Source organism: Leuciscus leuciscus, assembly GCF_965113295.1.
Source record: "Leuciscus leuciscus genome assembly, chromosome: 2".
NCBI lineage: Eukaryota > Metazoa > Chordata > Actinopteri > Cypriniformes > Leuciscidae > Leuciscus > Leuciscus leuciscus.
Window position 1 is genome coordinate 26,046,426 of NC_138726.1, and position 24,561 is coordinate 26,070,986.

The 24,561-nt window shown below is 38.1% G+C and overlaps 1 protein-coding gene and 1 long non-coding RNA gene across 6 annotated transcripts in view; one reads left to right on the forward strand and one right to left on the reverse strand.

Moving 5' to 3' along the window:
* The first annotated feature begins 1,079 nt into the window (after positions 1-1,079).
* The window catches only part of crtc3 (CREB regulated transcription coactivator 3), a 48,957-nt gene continuing 25,475 nt past the window's right edge, over positions 1,080-24,561 (forward strand). For 2 of the 5 annotated variants that reach the window (XM_082160277.1, XM_082160278.1), the window contains exons 1-4: positions 1,082-2,647; positions 13,190-13,300; positions 13,951-14,079; positions 21,399-21,460. In XM_082160277.1, coding sequence (XP_082016403.1) covers positions 2,516-2,647; positions 13,190-13,300; positions 13,951-14,079; positions 21,399-21,460 — 434 coding nt within the window. In that variant the 5' untranslated portion in view covers positions 1,082-2,515. Of the gene's footprint in view, positions 2,648-13,189; positions 13,301-13,950; positions 14,080-21,398; positions 21,461-24,561 lie in introns of all 5 variants that reach the window. The other 3 variants (XM_082160276.1, XM_082160275.1, XM_082160279.1) reach the window with 3 other exon arrangements.
* On the reverse strand, positions 16,479-21,392 carry LOC309490974. The gene is made up of 2 exons (XR_014202900.1): positions 16,931-21,392; positions 16,479-16,897 (listed from the first exon to the last, which is right to left on the reverse strand). It is a non-coding gene; the product is annotated as an uncharacterized lncRNA (long non-coding RNA).

Sequence of the window (24,561 nt, forward strand, 5' to 3'; positions counted from 1 at the left end):
TGCTACAGTATATAAACATTCTTGACAGGCAATAGTATTCAGAGGCTGAGTTGAGGATGTTAGGATGATTCAGTGGTGCTTCAAACCCCAAGCCTTGGAGTTCATGATGAATATCGAAGTCACTTTGATATTGAATGCCGAGTTATATTTTTAATATGATCATTCTCACATGCTCCTCTCATCTGAGCGTGACAAGACACTATGGACTGCAGTGGCCATATTATCCTCCTTTTATCTCTTTAGCCCATAGTGATGGGTTTCTTAGAATGGGCACAATGGAAGTCTTCTTTAAGTATAAAGGAACTATAGACTAAATGAATGTCGCAGGGTTTATTTTTTTTCTTTGTATACGAAAAGAAAAATGGCAGCTGATCTGCACATGCCTTCGCAAAAAAACTGAGGATGAAGTTACAGCCAGGAGGCCCTGAGTAAATATGATCAATGGTGGAAGATTTCTGGGTAAGTGGCACGGACGGTCCTGAAAAAAAGAACGAATAGTGTTAGGAAACTGATATTGCAGTCATGGTAGTCACTCTTATTTTACTGATATCATGTGGATTTAAATATCAATTCATGTGTTTGGGCATCTTAGAGTCTGTTTTACTATTTACCTGTTTTCTATTTTTATATATATTTCAAATGTAATATACATAACTGCAAAGCTGATTTTTCAGCATCATTACTCCAGTGTTCAGTGTCTGATTTGCTGCTCAAGAATCATTTCTTATTATTATCAATGTTTAAAACAGTTGTGCTGCTCAGTGTTATTTTAGATTTTATTTCACTTGTATTAATATTTTGAATTAGCTTTAATTTTTAGTTTTCATGTTAATTTTAGTTTAATTTGTATTCATTTCATTATGTGCTTTTGTCAGTGTAGTATATTTTTATTTCGAATTTTGCTATTTAGGTTTAATTTATTTTTTATTTTACTTTTCATGTTAGCTAGATTTATTTTTTTATTTAGTTCCAGTTATTAATTTTAGTGCTTCATAAACTTATTTCAGTTTATTGTCAAGACAACAACAGTATTATATAACAGTATTATAATGCACACACATACATTTTTGCATCTATTTAGTAATTCATGACCACATATTTGTAGGATTTGTAGAGTAGAAGTTTTCAATTTCTATTTTTGCACGTTCTATATGACACCTTTAACACGAATAATAGGGCTGTGTATCCCTTTAAGGGAACTCCACTGCCTCCTTGTGGACACAACTTTAAAAAAATTGATATACAGTTTTGGGGCAGGCTAGTGTATTTTTTCCTCGGCTTGTTTTCACTCGGAGTGAGGGATCGAAGTTGACAAAACAAATGTGTGCCGTGGAGTCACGAGTCGGTGTATCACAGCTCAGGTGGATCTAGATGATGGACACGGAGAAGAGAGTCCAAGGGAGTACACGCGGACTAACTTACACGATCAGATTTCACCGCTGCATTTCACGAATCAGTAACATCTAAACATTTTCTCTGACTCGAATGACAACAGCGCTCGATCACTGGCCGCTGGTTGTCCTGCCGCAGGACAGTGAGTGTCTGGTGCAGAGTTTCATTTGCTACCTTGCTGCAAAGTTGCTGTCGCGCTTACCTGTTTGCTATATGAGTTTTGAATGCGTAATGAGGTTTACATCGGCGAGACCACTTGTTGAAATCTCACGAAACTAAGTTCAGTGTTGTGAGCAATAAGATTGATTGAATTGACCACATAAGTGGGTCGCTTGCTGTCATTTACAGTTCGTTTGTGGCATTTCGTTAGTGATATTTTGATTGTGTCATATCGCTCATTAGCTGGTTAGCTGTTACGGATGACTTTACCCTGTACCTGACCGAGCAATATCTGTCAATTACACACATTTAGACAGTTATATTACCAACTGTCTACCTTAATTCATAAATAATGGTAGGCACTTAAATATTTATGCGTAAATCGTTAAAAAAAAAAACACAATTAAAATGCTTCTCGTCAGAATCTAAAGTATTTAGCTCGCTAGCTAAAGTGGTTACTCAACTTGTTTCGTAGAGCCAAGTGATTATTTAAGCTTTTTTTTGTTTCGCATTGCACAGTATTCCACATCTCATCCTCTTTTTACTCACGATACAAGACAAGAACTTGTTTTAGTGATGCCAAACAAAACTGTCATAACGCTTGAATATATAGCGATGTCCAGTTTCCTGACAAACTTTTAGCAAATTCGGCTCATCGCCTGTATACAAAAAATAGCGTTATACGTATAAGGAATTCCTATATATCATCGTTACTATGTACTTAAGCTGATTTAAGTCCATTAAGTTGTTATTTATACGGTTTCGTTGCGTTTTCCAGCTCATTAATGGTGGCAACGCTCTTGTCATTAAAGCGACCTCGTCAAACCTCTCTAAAGCATCAGGACTGCACTCTTACACGCTTTTCAGAAATGGAGGGACAACTTAAACACATTTGACTGACATATCGACAACATTCAACAGTCAGTTCCCCGCGAAGTTGATCTCGAAACTCTGCGGCCCAGCCATGTCTGGATCCCCGGGCTCGAGTGGCTCCAACCCGCGGAAGTTCAGCGAGAAGATCGCGCTGCACAACCAGAAACAGGCGGAGGAGACGCGGGCCTTCGAGCAGCTCATGACAGACCTCACCGTCTCAAGGGTAAGCACAGCCAAATTAGGAAATTACCTCACTCCCTCGATTTCATACATCAAATGTAGATGCCTAAGTGTGTCCTATGCGCAACTGAATCACTGTGAATGTAAAATGCCCGACAGATCGAGCTCATGAGGAGGGATGAGAATGTCAGCGGCTCTCTGACTGCTGTTATTCACACTGCACGCATTCGATTCACACGGGCATAATTAAAGCGATCATACTTTTAATTGATCTCATCATATTTTCTAGTCGTCACTTCATGATTTGTTCATTATGTTTAGTCTCAGCCGTGAGTAGCAACAATCGTGTTTTTTCTTTAAGTACAGATGTTTTTGATAGTCATGACCCTAGACAGTCAAGTTACTATGGCAACCATAGTTTTCAGCCAAGATACCATAGTTACCACAGCTATTGTTACTACAATAAAACTGTGAATAACATGACAGAATGAACACAGAAACAGAGGCGATGTTTCTGATGTATGTGGATATGTGGGGTGGGGGTAGCTCAAGTCTATGAGAAGTTGAAATAAAATGTTGTCTTAAAATATTGTTTGAAATAATTTTGTATGTGAATTCAAACAGAATCACAATGTGAAGTAGTTCACTTGAACACACTTTTATCATTACACTTTTTGAGTGTGATGAATCTGATGTAAAGTTTTTTTAATTTGCACCTCTTTTTGGATATGTGGAGGGAGTTTATTTGCTTGCGTTTTGTAATGGATAATGTACAGTCGGTCAATTGTTATTGGAAGATAAACACGTCACGGTTATCGTGTGGAACGGTGTGTCCCTGCCTTTAAGGGATGGTTCGGAGTAAAATCAACCTAGGGTCCTTTGCACCATGACCTCGAGCCAAACAACCCCGCTAATGGATCCTATGATGTATCTTGTAAATTACCCCACTAATAAAGCCCAGAATGGTACCAAACCAGGTCTATACAGTGTTGCCCTTGACATCAATCATTGTTCAGAAATACTTGACTGCATGATGTAGCGACTGAACCAGAATCAAGTCTTCCAATGAGTGAAAAATCAGCAGAATAGAACGTAAAAGTTCTAAAAAAAAGTCCCCCCCACACACACACACACACACACATTTATTTTTTTCTCAGTGAAGAACATTTTAATAATCTGAAGAAACTTTTCTCCCTCATATCAAGAACCTTTTGTGCAGCGGAAAGGTTCCATGGATGTTAAAGGATCTTCATGGAATCATCAATGCCAATAAAGAACCTTTGTTTTTTAAAGAGTGCTAAAACTTGACTGATTTTCTATTGTGTGGTCACTGACCACCCTTACTCATGCCCCCGAGAAGATTCACTTAATAGGCTAATTTATGATTTTAAACAAGAACTAGTAGGCTAACTGGTGTTTTGTCAGAAGCTGTGGTAAAAATGTGTTGGGGTCATGTTGTCAAAGGCTTTTATTGTGCTGAGCTGCTTTGCATTTTCAGTTTCATTTACATGGACTGCATGTAAACATTTAGAGTAACATTTGTAATGGTGAACATCATCCCCTAGCTTTGGACTGACCAGTAAAATAACACGTTCAGGCTGCTTTACTGTTAGTTGTGGGAGAATGCTTGTGTGTATCTTGAGTTTGTTTTTGTTGATGTCTGCAATGTTTTTTTTAGTTTTTTTTTAGCATTTGAAGTATGGCTTAGAGAAAGGTTAAGAAATGTCGGTCAGGTGTAGTGGTTCAACTAGGGGTTTCACCAGTGGGGTTTCACCAGTGGGAAGTGTTTTACCAGAAAGCAGCTCTGCGTCAGACAGCACTCTGTCTCTGTGTGGAGTCTGTAGGCGGGAATGAATGAACACGATCTGCCAGTTCATGATTTGGCTGCCTCCTCTTCTAGGGCACAAGAACATGGTTGTGTTTGTGTTATAGTACGTTGTCAGAGTTTAAAGTCATAACTCTTTACACACAATCTTTCTTGACAATGGAATGAGCCTTAGAGGAAAATGCTTGCATTTCAGAGAGGTAAAAAAAAGAGGCAAGTCCTCTCAAGCATTTCTTGAATTTTACACATTTTGTTAATTTTTAAACATTGTGATCTTTAACAAAGCTGCTCAATACTACATCAATAATTGCAAATGTTTCTGTGTGGAGAGCTGACAGACCAAAAAAAAAAGAAAAAAAAAAAGATTGTTGTAGTAATTGCACTTTTCAGAAACATTTACATTGTATTGTAGCTTTCCAAACCTTGTTAGCAATGATCCACCAATGAAATGAGTGTATACTGTATGGCAATAATCCCAAAGTAAGCAGCGAAGTGTGTCAATTACAATGAAATGACTAACGATGCTTCTGGCATGTCAAAGTGACCACTTTTCTTTGTGTTTGGTTTCTCAACATTTCTCGAGAAGCTAAAATAAACAGCATTGCCACGGTGTTTACTCTGTAAACTTTGAGGAAGTGAATCTACAAAATGCTTCATTATAATTATGGTGTCTGTCTGCACATTAAACTGGTATCAACAGAGGGATCATTTGACAACTTTTGGCAAACAGTTGTCTTGTCTTCTTTCGAAACAAGAACACGGTTCAGAATTGGATATGCTTTGAATGTCTGCTTGTAGAAACAGATTTGATACCTTCACGTTTTTTGTGGATCTGAGAAATTTGTCGGAAAGCAAAGACCAGGGCCTCATTTATAACCGTTGCGTACGCACAAAACAGGCCACGTACGCCACTTCCGACGCATAAGTTGTGATTTATCACAAGTTGCTATATCAAGTTGTGGATTGTCCCACGCACAACAAAGGCCACATGTTAGATCTTGTGATTCAAAATGATACACTTGTGTCTATGTTGTCTGTATCTGACTTTGGGCTATCTGATCACTTAGCTATACTATTCAATTTGGAGCTACCTGTTATACTTGCTGCCACTTCCCGTACTATTCATTACCGTAAGTGGAGATCTATCGGCCTAGAATTGATTATTGTAATGCCTTGTTGGCGGGAGCATCGAAATCTATTCTTCACAGACTTCAGTGGGTACATACACTGACTTCTCTGACTTTATATACTCTGCTACTAGCTGTATCTTACCATCTGATGCATTGGAAGACAAAGTAAATATGCTGCACACAATTCTTTCATCCGGCCTGGACACCTTTGCTCCTCTGAAGTCACGTGCTGTATCTTTTAAACGATCTGCTCAGTGGTATAATGACGATCTGTGTGCAATGAAAACTCAGTGTCGCAAAATGGAGCGCAGATGGCGCTCTACTGGTCTAACTGTGTATCATCAGGCTTGGAAAGAAAGCTTGGGTGAATATAGGACTGAAATGGTATCAATAAGGTCTGCTCACTTTTGTCAGATTATTGCAAGTAATCAAGATAACCCTAAACGGTTGTTTAATTCAATCAACAATCTTTTAAACAGAAATAATAATTCCAATGTCTCTTCTTCTGTTCAATTGTGCAACAAGTTTCTTGTGTTTTTTGGTAATAAGATCGAGGGAATAAGAGATCAGATTACTGCTACAAAAACAACTGTTATCCCAAAATTAAATAGCATAGAATTTTCTTGTGTTTATCTTTCAGAATTCCTCCTGTTAGATTCTCAATCCTTGAGTAATGTGGTTTTAAAGATGAAAGCTACCACCTCACATGTTGACCCCATACCAGCTAGGTTGTTTCACTCATGTTTTTCCTCGTTGTGCCTGCCCCTTATGAGTATTATAAATGACTCTCTGTCTTCTGGTGTTGTGCCCATCTGCACTTAAAATTGCCGCTGTAACCCCGGTTCCAAAAACAAATAGCTGTGACTTTGAGAATCTAGGAAATTTTCGTCCCATCTCTAATCTCCCTTTTATTGCTAAAATCGTAGAACGTATTGTTGCAACAAAATTGCTATCTCATCTAGGCTATCTGTTAATGAACTCTTTGAGCCTCTTCAATCTGGCTTCCGTAAAATGCATAGCACTGAGACAGCATTAGTTAAAGTCACAAATGATTTACTGTTGGCTTCTGAGTCTGGATGTTTATCAATACTGATCCTGCTTGATCTCAGCTCCGCTTTTGACAATATTGATCACTGTATTTTACTTTCCCGCCTGGAGTCTGTCTTTGGTGTATCTGACTCTGAGCTGGTTTAAGTCTTATCTCTCAGATCGCAAACAATTTGTTGTGCTGGGTGGCTGTAGATCGGAGGTTGGTATGGTAAAATATGGTGTACCTCAGGGTTCAATTTTAGGTCCTTTACTTTTTAGTCTATATATTTTTCCACTTGGCCAACTCTTGAGGTCTCTTGATCTCGATTTTCATTTATATGCTGATGACATCCAGATATACATTCACTCAAAGCCTGATGTAAATGTAGCTGTTACTCACCTTTCTAACTGTATTGCAGAAATCAAAAATTGGATGTCTGTTAATTTTTTATGTCTAAATAGCGATAAAACTGAAGTGATGCTGATTGGTTCGTCTCACCAGTTACGTAGTGTGAAATCTGTAGCTATAAATGTGGACGGCTCTGATATACAGTTCCAATCTAAATAAAAAAACTTGGGAGTCATTTTCGATTCTAATTTAACTTTTGACCTGCATGTACGTAATACTGTTAAAGTTTCATTTTTTCATCTTAGAAATATATCCAAATTACGGTCCATGCTGCCTTTTTCTGTAGCAGAAAAATGTATTAATACTCTGTTTTTTTCTAGAATTGATTATTGTAATGCCTTGTTGGCGGGAGCATCGAAATCTATTCTGCACAGACTTCAGTGGGTACAAAATTCTGCTGCACGTATTCTGACCAGGACCAGACAAAGAGATCATATAAAACCAGTTTTAGAGAATTCACTGCCCTCACAAATTAGAAGTGCTCCATCTTTGAAATTGTTTAAGTCATCCCTTAAAACTTACTATTTTAAAGAAGCATTTGGGTGAAACGTGATTGTTGTGGTTCTCCATGTGATATATTTTATGGTTTTGCTATAACCTATGTTTTGTTTATTGATTTTAAATTGTTTTTAGATTTATAATATTGTTTGTATGCATGCTTTGTAATAGTTTGTATTTCATGCTTATTTGATCTACCTTAATTTGACAATGTAAAGCGCTCTGAGAATTGACTTTTCAAAAGCGCTATACAAAATAAAGTTATTATTATTATTATTATTATTTATAAAAACAAACTTGACGGGAAAATGTGCGCACCTGCACGCCAACTCTGACCCATGCGTACGAACGTTTTGGAGATGGAGCAGTTTGGCGACACCGATGGTGAACTGTCTTTTTGGTCACTTTTAGACAGAAAATCTAAAGAAAATTAAACGTATACAGAAAGATAATACAAATATAATTTCACTCACCATGCCTATTGCTTGAAGCAAATATCCATCCCTTCTTAAATGTCCGCGCCAGCGAGCACGTTGGGCCGTTTAGTGAAACTGACGCAAATAACAGTTTAAATAAATAAAATAAAGATTTAAACTATGTTTTACTTCTGATATAAACATTTAGATTAAATATGCCATTCAAATAAACATTTAGATTAAATATGCCATTCAAATTAATGAAGTTAAACACTTAAACATGAAATCATTACTGAGAAGTTACAAACATTTTTTTTTTTATATATTCAATCAATATAAATATTTGTTGTGGATGCGATGTTTTTGAACCAAGGCCTATATCTGTTTGCATTAAAAATACAAATCAATTAAAAATACAATTCGGCCAGTGGAAAAGATTGAGAAAAACTTTCTCTGAAATGTATTTTACACTATTTGATTTATGTATTCAAAAACAAGGCAAGGATAGGCAACTACATGATTTTTATTAATGTAATGTGTCTTGTACCGTTAAACGTTATCACGTGGATGAATAATCATATGCAAATGATATTCAGATGAGGATCTGCATAGTAAAACCAGGCGTTGTAAGCTCCATATATGGTTATTTCGGGGTGGAGACGCATGTGCGCACAATCTTCCGCTGACTGGGATTTCTAAAGTGAATTCTGCGCAGGTTCTGGCGTACGAACGGTTTTATAAGTCTGAATATTTTTTTGCGTACGCCATTTTTGGCTTTCGTGCGCACGTACACGTTTAGTAAGGTTCCTACGCACAGTTTTATAAATGAGACCCCAGGTGTTTTGCAGAGCTGTAGTGATTCTTGCCATTTTGAGTAGGATGTGATGAACAGAAATGTAAACCGAACTTGTCTGTGTGCTGTTACAACACTTGTTGTCCATAAGCCCACTACATGTTTGCAAGTCATCCAGCTGCAGGCGTGCTGACTGTCCTTTGGCATGTGCAGCCTATGCAAGTAGTGGATCAAGGTGTCTCTGTTAGGCCACGGTCACTAGACTTTGAACGTAATCTACTGCACTTTACTTCTTTTAATTCAGCTAAGAGTGTCGCATCAAACTTCTATTGGTCAGACCTCTTCAATTGATACAAATTGTTCAAACTTGAACTTTGGAACGCTGCAAAAACTTCTTAGCATGAGCTTGTGTTTCTTGTCTCCAGCATTCACCTGCATATGAATGAAAGTCAAGTGAAAAAAAAAAGTGTTGTGTCCGCCACTTTATTTTTAGATACCAGTACCATTTTTCATCTTAAGTGTTTCTTAGTAAAAGTTAACAATATTAAAAAACAAAAACTGAGAATTGAATGCACCACTGCAATTGAATATAATCATATAGAACAAGCAAGCAATATTCAGTTTTTTAAAATTGAGATTGAAACAAATTAGATTTATTGAGAAATATATAAACCTGTTTGCTGAATATTTCAAATATAAAATCTGATTATTAGTACCATTACAGAAATCTTACCTGTCTTAACTCTTTTTCTTAAATAATTTTTGTATGTATGCCAAATGTGCTTCACATTAAAATGATGTGTTTTAGCACGTTGTTATGGGCATCCACAACGGAGTTACACCTTCATGACAGGACTGTCGAGTTTGCTTGTGCATTCACAGCCTTTTGTTTTGTGCAAAATGATGTAAGTTGTAGTAACATTGTTTATTTTGTGTGTATGCATTCAGAGCATGTAGCTCAAACAGCAATGCACAACATTAACAACTATGATTGGGGGACTGTCATATTACATAACATTATGAGAACACTATTGTAATATTGAATTCTTTGGGGTTTAGTCACCGTGTTTCAACGCGTTTTTGTTATGGGAAGAGCGGATCCACAGCAGGAGTTAAATATTCTGATATGCATGTAACTTAGTTCAAGTTCACTTGTGGATTTGCATAATTTTATGCAGATTTAAGTTGTAGCCTAATATGTTTATGTTGTATAAATATGTCATTAATCTCAAATAGGATGCGTTTCGTTGATTTAATTTACTCGCTAACAGAAAGCTTCAGTTTACGGCGTTCATTCAGCTTCAGCGCACGCAGCTCAAACAACAATGCTGTTATTTGAAACAGTAATATTAATTTCAGATGAATGTTTTTCAAAGATATTGATGCATTATTATTATTATTATTATGGAATAGGCTATTCCATTGCATTTATCCATGGCACATGCATTTTGATTCTTTATACGCAAGTAATGTTGTCCAACGACTTGTTGGCATTATTTAGGCATTATTTAGTACATTTGTAAGGCAATAGATTTTTTTTTTTATTAAGGTAAGTTGGCCATAGGAGTGTAAAATTCATTTTAAAAGTAAAGGAATCAGTGGTTCAAACTAGGCTACTAGGCTAACATTCTTTTAATGTTAAATCTTTTATTTTTGAAATCAGGCTCTCAGAAATTAAATACAAATTTAGATTTATCAGCCAAAATATCGGTGATCGGCTTTCAAATACGAAGAATTATTGGCTATCAGTATCGGCCAAATTTTTCATATTAGTCCCACCCCATGTAGTAACCATCCTCTGCAATGTTGTGATGTCGACAGAGGAGAGGAAGAGCATAAGCTTAAGCACGCTCCCCCTGGGAAATCCTCGGCTTCACTAAGCAGCTTGGTCCTACTCCACAGCTGGGGTGTCATTGTTTTGATAACGCTGTACATTGAAAGGCTGGATGTTAAACTCCATGGCGTTTCTGAGCTGTCTGCCTGGAACAGTGTCAACACTGGATTTGAAGCAGCATCTTGCTTACGCTTTGAAACGGTGTGTGTGATGAGTGAGAGAATATCTTGTGTTTTGTTGTTTAAAAACACAATAATCTAGAGTGAGGTTATGTTGGTAGATGCCACTGTGGACAAAGCCATGATATATGAATTTCTGACATCTAATTACGGCAGCACAGTTAATTGGTAAAGTTTGCTTTTTAAAATTATTTTAGGGAAAACGGGCCAAAAAAGATTAACACATCATGCACTGACTGAACAGATTTTTTTTTTTCAATCAAATGCACTCTAGAATGAAAGTGTCCCTCCCTCTAATACAACCTGTCATAGCAGATAGCAAATTTTGGTTCAATGCAAGTAAATCTTGTTTGGTGTCTTTTTACAAAGGGGCAAGAGATGTCAAAAGGAAATGTCACAAGAAAGCAAGCTGTTTTGACCCAAATCTTTTTTCACTTTACTTTATTTTATTGTTTTATATCTTTATTATAACTTGGAACAAGTATGCCAAGACGACTGTGTTTATGTGAACATTGTGTGTTTTTGACATAACCTTGTGAGCAATTGACAGTATAAGCGCAATAAAGCGCAAAAGTTCTTTAGTTCAGTACACGCGTAAAGTGACAGCTTTCTGTGCACACGATTTGAGTATGTGTGCTCAGAAAATTATTTGTCAGTAAAATCGGTTGAAAGTTTTGCCATGATAGAGATGATAATCAATAGCGCTGCCCCCTAAGAGTCGTCTAAACGTTAGTTGTCTAGAAGAGGCTTTGTCGACCAAAATTTTATTAGTGGAAAAAAAAAAAATCTGTATCACGCAGCCTTTGAGGATCAAATTGTTAACAGCGGTTCTTTGTGGTAGTGACAGTATGTTGGGCAGGAAATCCAAACGTTCACCTATCATCCATCAATCTCAAATGTGGCTTATCATTTGAAACATGTAAGTAGCAACTTCACATGGCAGCTCGCTCTAACGTTAACCTAGATGTGCGCTATTATTAGGCACATATCCAAGTGTTTGTGCAGAGTGCGGGGAAGCTAAAGTATAGCGTGTTTACTGCATGACATGGAGGCGCCAGCGCGATCACAACAGCGGAAACGCTAAAAATACTCATCATTCAAAACTGTAAAGGGTCTACTTTTATTTGTGTAAACTCACAATAACATGAAAATATGCATTTGTAAGATAAAGAAATCAAACAGGATGTGCTTTCTGCTGTCTTGGTCTCCATGAAATGGAGCGCTTCACAAAAATGAACCAAAACTCAGCTTATAGGCTACTTGCCTCACTGACATGAGAAATATATCTTTAGAAAGATTGAAATGTCCACTTTTATTAAACCAATTCAAAATGAAAAGAAATTCTCTCTGCTTATGTAATCCGTATGAAATGTGCATTTCTCTATATTAGCACATTGACTATGTTGCGGAGATGGCGAGTCATATCTTATTAATAAATAATTTAAATGTCTCCTTGCTATTTTTCCCGACACATTCATAATCATTACTTTTGCCGGTGCTTGAGCACGAAATAAGCTATATTACGCCTATATATATTAAACGCTCATTATGGTTTAGTATTCTCCTCAGTATATATTTAAGTAATTAAATGAATATAAACATGCAATTAGTCCCCGTCGACTAATGGCTTAAATGAAGAACTACTAGTCGACTAAAACAAATCTTTAGTCGGGGGCAGCCCTAATAATACAAAAAAAAACAGTCATAGAATGTGCACTGTAGCACGATACTAACAGTCTCTCTGTAAAGGCAGATCCTGGAGATCATCACACACACCCATCCCATAGACTGCTGTACAGTAAAATAGAAAAACTTCCCACTGGTGACGTATGCCATACATCAACCACCAAAAGATATAAATCTCCCCTACATTTTCTTTTTTCTTTTTCGACAATCTGTTTCACTCATATGTATGAAGGAGAAGATCTGTCGCTACTTCTGCTTTATCACAATTTTAAAGAGCAGCTCTATTTATTGGCAAGAAATGGGTTTCAGTTTGTGTTTCAATGGAATTCTTGTATTTCATTTATCTTAGCAGCGATGTGTTTCAGATTATGCTATATATATATATACAGGACGTAGCTCAGGTTTTATGCTCTGGCTTAATGTCAGTGTGTTGGATTAAAAAGAGGACTTGAGCTTATGTGTAGTAACCCATTGATATCATTAAATGAGGTCAGTCTTTGAGATTCAAATTTTGTCCTTTGGTTAGTGGGAGGAAGGAACGCCTCCTGATTTGCTTGTGCCTGATCAGAATTGATAATTTTCATTGTTTACTTTTGCCGAACAACAAAATTCACACTGTCCTCCAGCTTGGGTTCAGAAGTACACTTAAAACCAAACTCACTTCCAAGAATTTCCACCTTAGTTAAATACAAAAATGTTATAGCAACACCTTATAATATGCCTGGGTAGACTCTCACACTCCTTTCTTTTTCAAATGCATTCACTGTGTCTTCCTCTTGATTAAAGGTGCAGTACCAGAAGATCCAGCAGCTCCGTCTGTCTCAGAACCGGGCACAGTACTACGGTGGCTCGCTGCCCAACGTCAACCAGATAGGCAATGCCAGCACTGATTTCCAGGTACCCGGGTTGTCCTCCATCCGCTTCTCAAAGTCTACTAAATCTGTCCAGCTAGTCATGTTCATTTAGGAGAAGATAATCTCCAGCCATATACTCCGCTTTTCTACCCTCAGATAAACGATGTCAAGAGACGGTAATTGCAAACCTTCTCCTTATAAAACAAAGAGTGTGTTTGTCCTCACCTCTTAGTTTGCCCTCACTTCGCCTACTCCTTCAGTACACGGCTATCCCCACAAGTACACTTGATACAGCGGTGCGATCCAAGAGCTGAAGAACTGTATCTGTGTCTATCCCCTATGGAGAACAGTGTTGTATACCTTCAGGTGAAAGTGCTCTTGTTGCTCTGAATAAAGCTTCTTTGAGACACCGAGCAGTGATCCCTACTTTTTGTTCGCCATGAGAAACCAAACCTAGAGAGGTAAAAGCACTTTGGAGTAGACTGAATTCACCTGGGGACGCAAGCTAATGGTGGCACTTTGAATACTTTACTTGTGTGTGTGTGTGTGTGTGTGTTCTGCATGCTTTATCAGTCCTGAATTATGAACACTGTATTTTCATTGACAATTTTTAGGCTGTTACTGTTAAAGGCGTTTAAAACAGATTCATGCATTTGTGTGCAGAATGTTAACCAACATTTTATTTCTCCACAGGGGGTGTTTCCCTCCGGTCTGGACTCTGTGCGAGGGACTAGACACCATGGTCTGGTGGAGAGGGTCCATCGAGACCGCAATCGGATCAACTCACCGCACCGCAGGCCCATTGACAAGCACGGACGGCAGATATCCTTTAAGTTCACTGCTGTAAAGGCCTTTGTAGAGGGAAATAGTGATTTATAACCTGTGAGGGTCTTTATTTACGCTAGTAGAGGCATCATTATTATGAGCTCAGAATGTTGTATGTGTGTGTGTCATACATGTTGACCTTTGCTCATGTGGGAAGCTTTTTTTAGGCTTCAGGCTGTTGATGATCCTCTATGTATTGATATTCCCTCTCTTGCAATGTGGGTGTGAATGAGTGGGTAACTGCAATAACCTGCTGTTTTCTCCCCACTCATGAGAACCATTTAGAGATTTAAAAATCAGTACTCTGGTGTCCTCATTAGTGCGTGATTAATAAACCTTGCCGCAGATCGTCTTGAGTGTTCTGCCGCTAGTTCTGCATTCATTCATCACGCAGGTTGATGAAGTCACTGACTATGCCACGCCGGCCCGGCCGGTCTTTTATCTTCCTCGCTTGTGTAGTTGATGGATTTCTTTCATTAATTTTTCAGTGGTTGTCTGTAAGCTTAATCGTCTGTGGGCTCAAAAAATAATTTCGGTCTGCAGATTTAGCTTAGCGCTAAAGATTAAATAAAAAAATAAAAAGGCCCTAATGCTTTCTGAGTTACCATTCTGTTTTGAAGATGTTTAGGGCATGAAGAGTCTTCTGCTGATTTAGTTTTGATTTCATCTTCGGTCTTTTAAAGCCAGAGAGAACTTTTGGGGTTTGAAAAATCTATAAACAGTAAGAAGCTACTCCGTAGTCATTAAAATTGGAATAGTTTGGGAATGGTCGACTTGCTCAAATGCCATGTCATACGAAAAGACAACAAAGACAGTCTGAGGGAGACAGAAGAAAAAAAGTGTGGCAGAGTTGAGTTGCGTAAGAACTTTGAATGATGGGTTCAAAGTAATTCCACACTGTGCGCCACGGCCGCCCTTCTTCTTTGAGCGGGAAAAGGGCATTTGTGATGGTGACCGCAGTCATGCTAAAAACTGCAGGACCTGTTTGTCAGAACTCTGCTCTGTGAACTGAGCCACTCCCTCCCCTAGAGCTGAAGATATTCTTGCGTATTCTCACGGGTTTCTTCAGAGTCTCAGATGATTTAGTTTTCTTCACCTCGTTGTCTGTTTGTATTGTATTGTTTTGCTTTTGATTGTTTGCCTTAATTGCTGACTCTTGTTTCTAGTTGTCTCTGAAACAAAGAAAATAATTTTAATGAGTTTAATGAGTAAATGGTTAGCTGGGTTGTTACCGTCTTCAAAGCTTTTTGCTCTAGGCCCAGAACTTTCTGGTTTTTGTTGTTGTTGTTGTTGTTGCTTTTAGTTTGAGAGTTCAGCATATGAATAAGACGGCTTACGAACACATATTAATCTGATGCAGTAAAGAGTCCAGACAGATTCAATTCTGACTTGTTAGTGGTGCATCACTGTTACTATTTCTCATACTTAAAGTTAGGACTTTCCTCTATGTTTGTGACTGATTTTACATTTACATTTAGCTTTTTTCCAAAGCAACTTAAATTGCTTCATGAAGCTATACATTTTGTCAGTTCATGCATTCCCTAGCAATCAAACTCATGACCTTGGCGTTGGTGGCGCCATGCTCTACCCTTTGAGCTCTCTATCAAAAACAGTTTCAAGGGGAATCAAATTTTTCAGAAACGCAAGTAAATGCCCACTGCTGTGATTTGCAAACTAAATTGCACCATTTTTATTCTCAAGATGGCCAGTGCTATAATAGAGCCATATATAGAGTCAGATCCCAAGGCAGAAGAAAATGAACCAACATGATTACAACAGTCAGCGTGGTAATTGCTAAAATCTATTATCTGATTCTGTATATAGTTCTAAAACTATTATTAACTTGTTGTTGGACTGCTTTAATTAATTAATATTTAGAAAAACAGGCAGCATGTTGAGAATAGTTAAGAAAAGAGTTTGTAGTGAAATGAGATGAACAAACAAAAATGAAAAGCATAGTTAAAAAGGAACTTCAGTCATGCATTTCTAGTAGTTTGATCTTTTGGATGCAGTTTTGGTATGCAGTACAGTTTGTCTACATCCAGGTACAGAACAACATCAGACGGTCGTACTCAACATCTCACTCTCACAGCAGCAACGCTCTTGTGATTGATGGAGAGACACGAGTAGTTAGGAACACATGTTAAGGGTGTGCAGTGAAAAATCATGACATCAGGAATGGGGCGATTTTAAATCCTGGTGTTTTAGATTTATTATGTGTGTCAATAACAAGGACAACCATCATTCTATTGCTTTTTGTTTAAGCTTTTGCTTTAAACCGTGCGTTTTTTTTTTTTTTTTTGCAGTGTTGACATGTCCGCTTATTATAAGCATCCTTCAGATCTTTGAGATTTTTTTAATAAATATGGGCAGTTGTGAGAGATATTTTTAGCATGGGGCTTGTTTTGTTTAACCCAGTTGTTGCTTTTTCTAGAATGATCTGGCAACAATGTCTCTATGGACTTTCTAATGTATGTGGTGCCCTTAGACCACAGGCCCTGTGAAAGCAACTATGCTGCAGAGAGAAGGAAGAATGTGGGTATGAGACAAGATAAATTTCCCTATTTGTTTGCAGTGCTGATAGAAATGAGAGACATGCATGTTCAAATACGTCATTAACGTCTAGTCGTTCAATTTGATGTAATGTTAATTCAGTTGTCACTACCTTAGTGCCTGTGTACAGCTGGTCACTTCATTCGTTTTCTCTGATCAGATCGTCTCAAACCACTTCAAGAGGTGGTCTGAAACGCATTCCAAACAAAAATAGACAAGTATAAATGTATCTGATTGTTGAAACCACATGTCATTTTTGCTCCTCCAAATTTTTTTTAAAATAAATGTGTGAGACTGTTATAGGCTATATGACATGTTATAGCCAGAAATGACAGCGTTACTGCAACACGCATCGCCTCAGATGAGTAGCTGAGTATCTCTTCATCAAGTCAACGCACAAACTGCCGCAAATGAAACACAAAACACAATCACCTTTATTAAGTAGTGAGACTAAATGATCTTTCAAGTGCTGATGCCGCTCTTTCTCCTATTTTGGTGTTAGTATTGTGGTCATTATAATAAATTATAATGGTATTCATAATGTTTGTTATAATGAATCATATCTTTTCTTAGAGCTGCAGTCTGTAGCTTTTCCTCTTTGTCTTCATCTCTGTTCGAAATCTGCAATTGCAGTTATTCGTGGAATTATCAACTTTACGTGGGTTGTGCCTCGGCACGCCACAGCGCGGATGAATTCAGTGTTTTGAGGAGAATGTGCGGCTGTCAGTCCCTGCGCCGGTGTAGATACTGTCATTCGGAATCACAGATTCTACTTTTTGGAAGTATGACCCAACGTAAGAATTTTCACTGGAAAATGTCGTCTGAATAAGTAACATCCACTTTTGTTTTGACTAACTAAGAGAAAAAAAGCATTGCAGTTAATCGCGCAGATTAAATCTAACGATCGCTTATATCACGTCAAACCGTGCAAATTATACTTTGTTCTCAAATTGTTAATGTTAACAGCATCAGCATTGCGTGACTACATTTAATGCCCTTCCGATATTATTCTTGTTTTCGCATGGGCCCGGTTGCTGTCTCTTTTTTTCTGTAGCCACTCCGAAGTCCGAACAAAGTCTTTTGCGTTTTACAACGAGTGAATCTCCAGTTGTCACTGGTGATTGTCGTTTGAACCTTTCTGGATCCGATGATAAGTTTAATTATATCAAGTGCTGTGAGAAAAGGCTATAAATATCCACCTCCAACATCCTCACACGCAATATAGCCGACTAGCCGGGACTCCTTCTTTATGTGCACAAATGTGATGTAATGACGCAAAGACATGCTCGAATTTCCCGCGGAAATCCACCAGTACCACTGGAATTAAAATCATTATTACAAGCTTACCGTTTTGAATCGAGCTAAGACAAGCAGATAGTTCTGAACACTGGCTGGTTATGTACTTGCTCAAATTTATTTTGGATAATTTTTTAACTCAAAGGTACTGCAGCTTTAAATAATTGTAAATTTAAAATGCATTGTAATATTTGAAAATTCCTTTTTTATACTTTATACTTTTAAGCATTATACTTTCTAAAGGTGTGTTCAATGAATATTGGAGATAAGTATTATACCTGTGGCTTCAATTATTCACAAGACTGTATAATGCATCATAAGGTGAGTTATAAAGCATAAATAATGCATTAAATACTTTTTGCATTTTAAATAAAGGCTTTAAGTAAAATGTTACCAAAATCGTTTTCAGTAATTGAAATAAAGCTTAAATGAAATCAAATATAATTCTTAGATTAACAACTTATTTTATTTCAGTTAGTTGCCAAGGCAGCATTTCTATTTTCCTTTTAAGTTGAATTACTAATTTGCTAAATCTAGAACTGAAACAAAAAAAAAAAAATTATGGAAAGCTAAATAGAAATGTTTTAAAGAAAATAGGTACTTATAAAATGTATTTTTTTTACTTAAACTTAAATTAAAATGCAAAGTGAAAATATAAAAATAAAACCTAATTCAAAATATTAATAATTACTATAGTAGCATATAATAAATAATACTAAAATAACACTGATGGTCCTGGAAACCACTTACAACCCCCTGTCATTATGATGTCATGTTTTTCACGGCCATACGCCACTCACATTTTCTTTAAAAAACATTTTTTTTTAAAATCTTCTTAAACTTAAAACCTCACTGCATCTAATCGAAATAAACAGAGACTCTCTTAACAAACATTCACCCACAAGGCTTTTCTCTTAATGTCTAAAGCATTTCATTTTCATGCCACTCTAATTCTGCTGAGTGAGAGAAAATGAGGGAGGATTCAAAGGCCAAATTTGCTTTCACTTTGATTTTTTTCCCTTTATTGCCAGATGTCCCTCACAGTGTTGGCTTGTTTTGCTCCCATCGATTCAACCGCGTCTGCCAAGATTACACTCTCTCACAGGCTCGCCAGCCAACCTAACGCTGTCCAACTTCCTCCTAACCCATGTAGTTGCCTTCAAGCCGCATATATCATGCCAGATGCCTTGATTTGGCTTTGTCTGTATTTCTGGAATCATGTCCTATTGGAGGGCGAGCGGTGTGGGTCGAGTGTGAAATGTCAGAGAGAAAGGTTAGCTCACCCACGCCATCCTGGAGCTTCTGAGATGAAGGTGCTGTCACTGCCACCCTGTCTCTCCACACCGCTTCAGCAGCCATGGGCTAATTAGATCTTAGCAAGGATCCCTCGTAATCCAAGCCGCCTGGCTTATGTCATCATCTCTCTCCCCAGGCCTTGCATCGACAACAGTATTTACACAGTCACGCCAGGGATTTCATACAAATGATATGGGGTATAACATACAGTCTCAACTATGAAGTGGTCTAAAATGGTTTTACTGTGGCTTGGCTTTGCCTGCTCATTGGTTGGTTGTGCTGTGTTGTGTCATGGTTCGGGTCACGGGGCGGGCTGGTGGTTGAAGAGTTGGCATGAAGAGCTCAGTCTCTCATTACTGCAACAGAACTGATGGCTGTGTTTTCCAGGCCAGTGCAGATGTTGAACAGAAAAAGACTCTGTCCTGCTTTCTGTCTTGTAAATCCACCCCTCCCCCATTTTGGATGTGAGAGTTTTGGCACAGATGGACATGACGAGGCAGCATTGTCAACATTGGTCTGAGTCGAAGTAACAGTGTTTACTCAAGGAGTTCTTCAGCTGGGCTATATTCTCTCCCATAATTCCTGTAACTTTTTGTTTTAGTCTTGAGTGGGTTAGGACAGCAAATGTACGTTTTAAAGGGGTCATATCATGAGAAATCAAATGAGAAAAGTTGATTGTAAATGAAAATGTTATGTAAGGGGCCGTTCACACAGAATGTGTTTTTCCATTCCACTGTGCTACTTTTCTATTGTTTTTCAATGCAAAGCAACGCGCTAGATGGACGTCTTTAACCATTTTGCTCGCGTCTTTTGCAGCGTCTCGCACATAGCACTGCATTCTAAAAACGCGGCACTCAAGTTAAAATAAGTTCAACCTTTAAAAACGCGTTTCTAGACCTTTTTTTCTTTTTTCTTTTTTCCGCTGACCTGCCGTCTCGCGTTTTTAACAGCAAAAACGCATTCTGTGTGAACCGACCCAAACTTTTAGAACTCAACACTTCTTCAGTCTGCAGAGCATCCATTGAATCAAAGCTGCAAAGAGCAGCTTGAAATCAAATGTGCATACCTGGTTTTCAGAGACATTGCCCATCTGGTCACAGTGAGGTAACAAGGAGAAAGTATGATAGATTCTATATAAAAAAAAAAAATCGCTATTTCGATATGTATCGATACTGAAATATCTGAAACAGTTCCGATACTCCTCTTCTGCGGTATTGATACACCGATACTAGCTGCGTGGTCTCGCTCCCTCTTCTCTCCGACGGCGAATTGACACCCATCATCTCTTTCACTTGTCTCATTCGCTCCAGTTGAATAGTGTTGAGTGTTAGGTCCTGAATTTCGGCATGGGGTTGCAGGTATTGCGAATAATTTTACCTTATTCCTGCAGGTTTCTCGCTCACACCAATAGCGTCGCAGCACTGATCTACTGTATATCAGTGTCGCGTAGCCGCGCACATAAAGCCGCCTCTCAAACAACTCACTTTCACATGACTTTCACTGACTTTCACAGAAACATGACTTTTTTTTCTGCAAAACACAAAAGAATATATTGTGAAGAATCTTTCAATTGTTTTGGTTTGGATGAGAACTGAATTTTAATTTTGGGATGAACTATCCTTTCAAATCTTTGGCAAACTTTGTAGTATTCATTGCTGTGTGTAGTGTATGAGAGGTTTTTTGTAAGCCAGTTGACATGTCACTGAAAATCGTACACATTTGTTGATCTTGAACAGCCATTTTGGTGCCTTGCAAACTTGTCGAAAAACAATGTTAAGTTCTGTGAAGTATTCCTCTGATTTGTTAAAATATGCTGTTGCTGAGATGCTGTTAGACTTCGAGATTGTTTTCTTACAATGAATTTGAGTTACATTTATAAGTGTGTAATCTATAGCTTGTTGCACATTTTCATTTTGTGAAGAAACAACACTGTAAGAAAAAAAAAGTTTCAAAAGTAAACATCTTTAATTGGGAGAAAAAAATTATATTTCTTTTCAAATATAAAAATACAGTACATTCCTAAAAATGATGTACAAATTTAAACTAGACAGAGAGTGGAAAATAGTCATGAAAAATTTGATTTATGCCTTTTTATATAAACAAGGTTTGAAGCACATGTGATTTTGACATTTGCCTGTGAAAACTTTGGAGTCTTTCCTTGACTGAACTACGCTGAGAGTTCTCCATATGGAACGATGTACCTTTCTCCTCCCCCTGACAACAGCTGGAGAAGGTGAGTCCTCATTTATTTACATTACATTTATGCATATATGGCAGATGTTTTTACCCAAAGCGACTTACATTGCATTCAAGGAACATTTAAAAAAAAAATATATATATATCAGTTCTTGCTTTCCCTGGGAATCGAACCCTGGACTTTGCCGTTTCTAGCTACAGGAGCTATGACGGTTGAACAACAGGAAAAATACCTCCCCATCAAACTATAAGGACCGATATAGTCCTACACACACCCATCCATGCCAACAAATATGTGCTCGGTCATGCGTGACGTACACTGTTACATTATACGTCATGTAGAATTGTATCATATCTTCTGTTAGTTGCAGGGCAGAGTGCAAAGATGATGTTATCTTGAAATGATGCCATTTTAGTGACATCAAGCGGTGTTGCAAGAGAGATCATGTCACATATGAGGGAGAGTTAATGCATGTTTTGCATTTGCATAGGCTATACCTACAGATGCCTGAAAAGAAAACAGTAACGATGGCATGTTTTTTCAGCATGTGGAAAATCCCATATCCGCAGCAATGACAGATAACACCAGTAAAAGGTTAGATAAAAACAAAACAATGGTGTTCAAAGAGAACTACGCACATCACTGTGTCGTTCTCAACTCTCTGGGTGATTAGAAATCCGTTTTCTGAGAACAAATGCTCACGTTTGCTCTGCACAAATGTCACTCTTCTGGGTTCAGCCCCAGTGAGGTGTAACCATCGGACGGTTCTCCTCATTTGTTTACCGAGGAGTGAATTGCAGCCAGTAATAAAAGGCTTAAGGAAGCTTCTCCTCATCATAGTCGTGTTTTGAATGCAGGCTTGGCCGACGGCCAGCGTACCTTCTTACCAGCAAGCTGCCTCGTCCTCCATGTTGACTCTGCGACTTGTAAAACTTTCAGAGTCCACGCCCTGTGGCATTGTTTACACCTGAAAACTGGTTGGCCTGATCAGCTTTAGCGCGGCCTTCTGTTCCCACTGTGACGAAACACTGCTGTGACAGCCATATGCCGTTGAGTGGCTCACATTCAATACTAAATACAGGGCTTTATATTATTGCTTTTAGTTTGAAATGTGAAATTATAAGACAGTTCAAACACTGACCGAATTGCATCATATATGTTGTTGTTGTGCAAAGCAGCACAGATGGGGGTAGCAGAAGATGAACCCTCATGCAGAGTTTAGCTGAATATATGATCTTAGGCAAACTTCAGAGCTTCATTATAAATGCATAAACCGTGAGCGGTTCACTCCACTTCAAGGGATGTCTCAGAGGCATCCCATGAATTATGAAACATAGGATTCAGAGGATCAAGCACAGTTAGATCTTCTGATTCTACAATGTATATTTCAGAAATGTGTACATTGCCTTTTTGTTTTAATTATATCCAGTTTTCTTCTCGTCTTCAGGAGTGTTGTCTTTGTGTCCTCGTGAAGGCTGAATACTAACCGCAGCATTTCTCTCTGATTCTAACAGTCTTCTTTTTTTTTTTCTTCCTCAAGGATGAATGTTCAGCTATTCTTTAAATCTTTTCTCAGTGTAAACAGCACTAACTAAACCTGCCAGATCTTTTGCTAGCTACCCCTCAGAGCCGCCCTCCCCCAGAACAGATCGTGAGCTCAGCGTGTTTGTACGCCCCCCTCCCTTTTTACTCTGGACCAGATTAGCATTTGCTAAAAACCGTAGTACATGTTTTGGTTTGGTTTTTGTTTTATTCCGCTTTGCCCGTTTGACCTTGCACAGATATATGTATATTGAATAGTGAGTGTTCTGCTGTCTCTTTTTATTTTCTGTTGGGATCTTGCGCTGTGATATCTCCTCACGTGATTAAAAGGACCGAACAGATGTTTTCTGTCTGCGCGGACATTAGAGGTTAAGCTAGGTTTAGGACGAGTCAGAGAGCGATTGCAAATGGTTTTTGGCATTTTTAACAACACATGTTGTTTGTGATGTCTGCAGTTTTTTTCTTTTTTTTTGGTCTTGACAGTGTGACACGTCAAACAAAATCTGCAGATTTACTAGTGTTTGGTTTGTGTAGTTGTAAAAGGGATGTTTGTGGTGCTTTAACTCATGTAAAGAGAAGGGAAGGGAGGAGTTCTGCTTAAGGGAGGAATCAAGGCCAGTTGGCAACAAATCAGTGATTATGGTTATAGAGAAATGTTCGTGAAAGTTCAGTGGGAATTTCCATGTGATGGGTACAAAATAGGGCCTGAAATGATTGATCTCCCCCCTCCCTGTAAGGCGACGTGTTTAACCTTCAGAAAATATCCTCAGGAGGTCAAACAAATTATACGAGCATTATTTTCTGAGGTTTGCAAAATGTCAACTTTTTAATCAAACAGACAAAATGTAAAAGATAAATTGACAAAAAGACTGGGTAATGGTTGCTAATTTTATCTAAATTAAACTGTCACTCAGTAGCAGAAAGCAAATTTGGGATCAAATGTTTATTTTATTTTTCTCAAAGGGATAGCTCACCCAAAAAATGACATTTCTATCATTATTTACTCACCCCCAAGTCATTTCAAACCCATAAAACTTAAGCTAATCTTTGAAACTCAAATGAAGATATTTCTTAAAGGTCCCATGACATGCTACTTTTTGTAGGCTTTAATATAGGCCTTAGTGGTCCCTAGTACTGTATCTGAAATCTCTTTCCAAAAATTCAGCCTCGGTGCAGAATTATAGCCACTACAAGCCAGTCCCAGAATGAGCTTCCTTCAGACAGGCCGTTTCGGTGTCTGTAGCTTTAAATACTAATGAGGAGGAGAAAGGCGGCGCGAGGTGGAGGGTGGGTGTGGCCTTGACCATCTTGCGCAACGGGAACGTGGCGTGCATGTTTACGTTGGATATAGCAATGGCAAGAAGACACGCAGTCTTTCAAGCATTTCAGTTTGACCCAGAATCTGATCCAGATGGAGAAGCAACGGATGAAGAAGTTGCAACTCAGCGGCTCCAGCAGGACGTTTCCGAATGGTCAGTTTAAAATATTATGTCTGGATACGGTACTTTATTCGGATGGTTTACAGTTATTATCATGTAGCTAACGCGAACCTACTGTTGCCTTTTCATGAGAGATCTGTAACGTCTGTATTTATC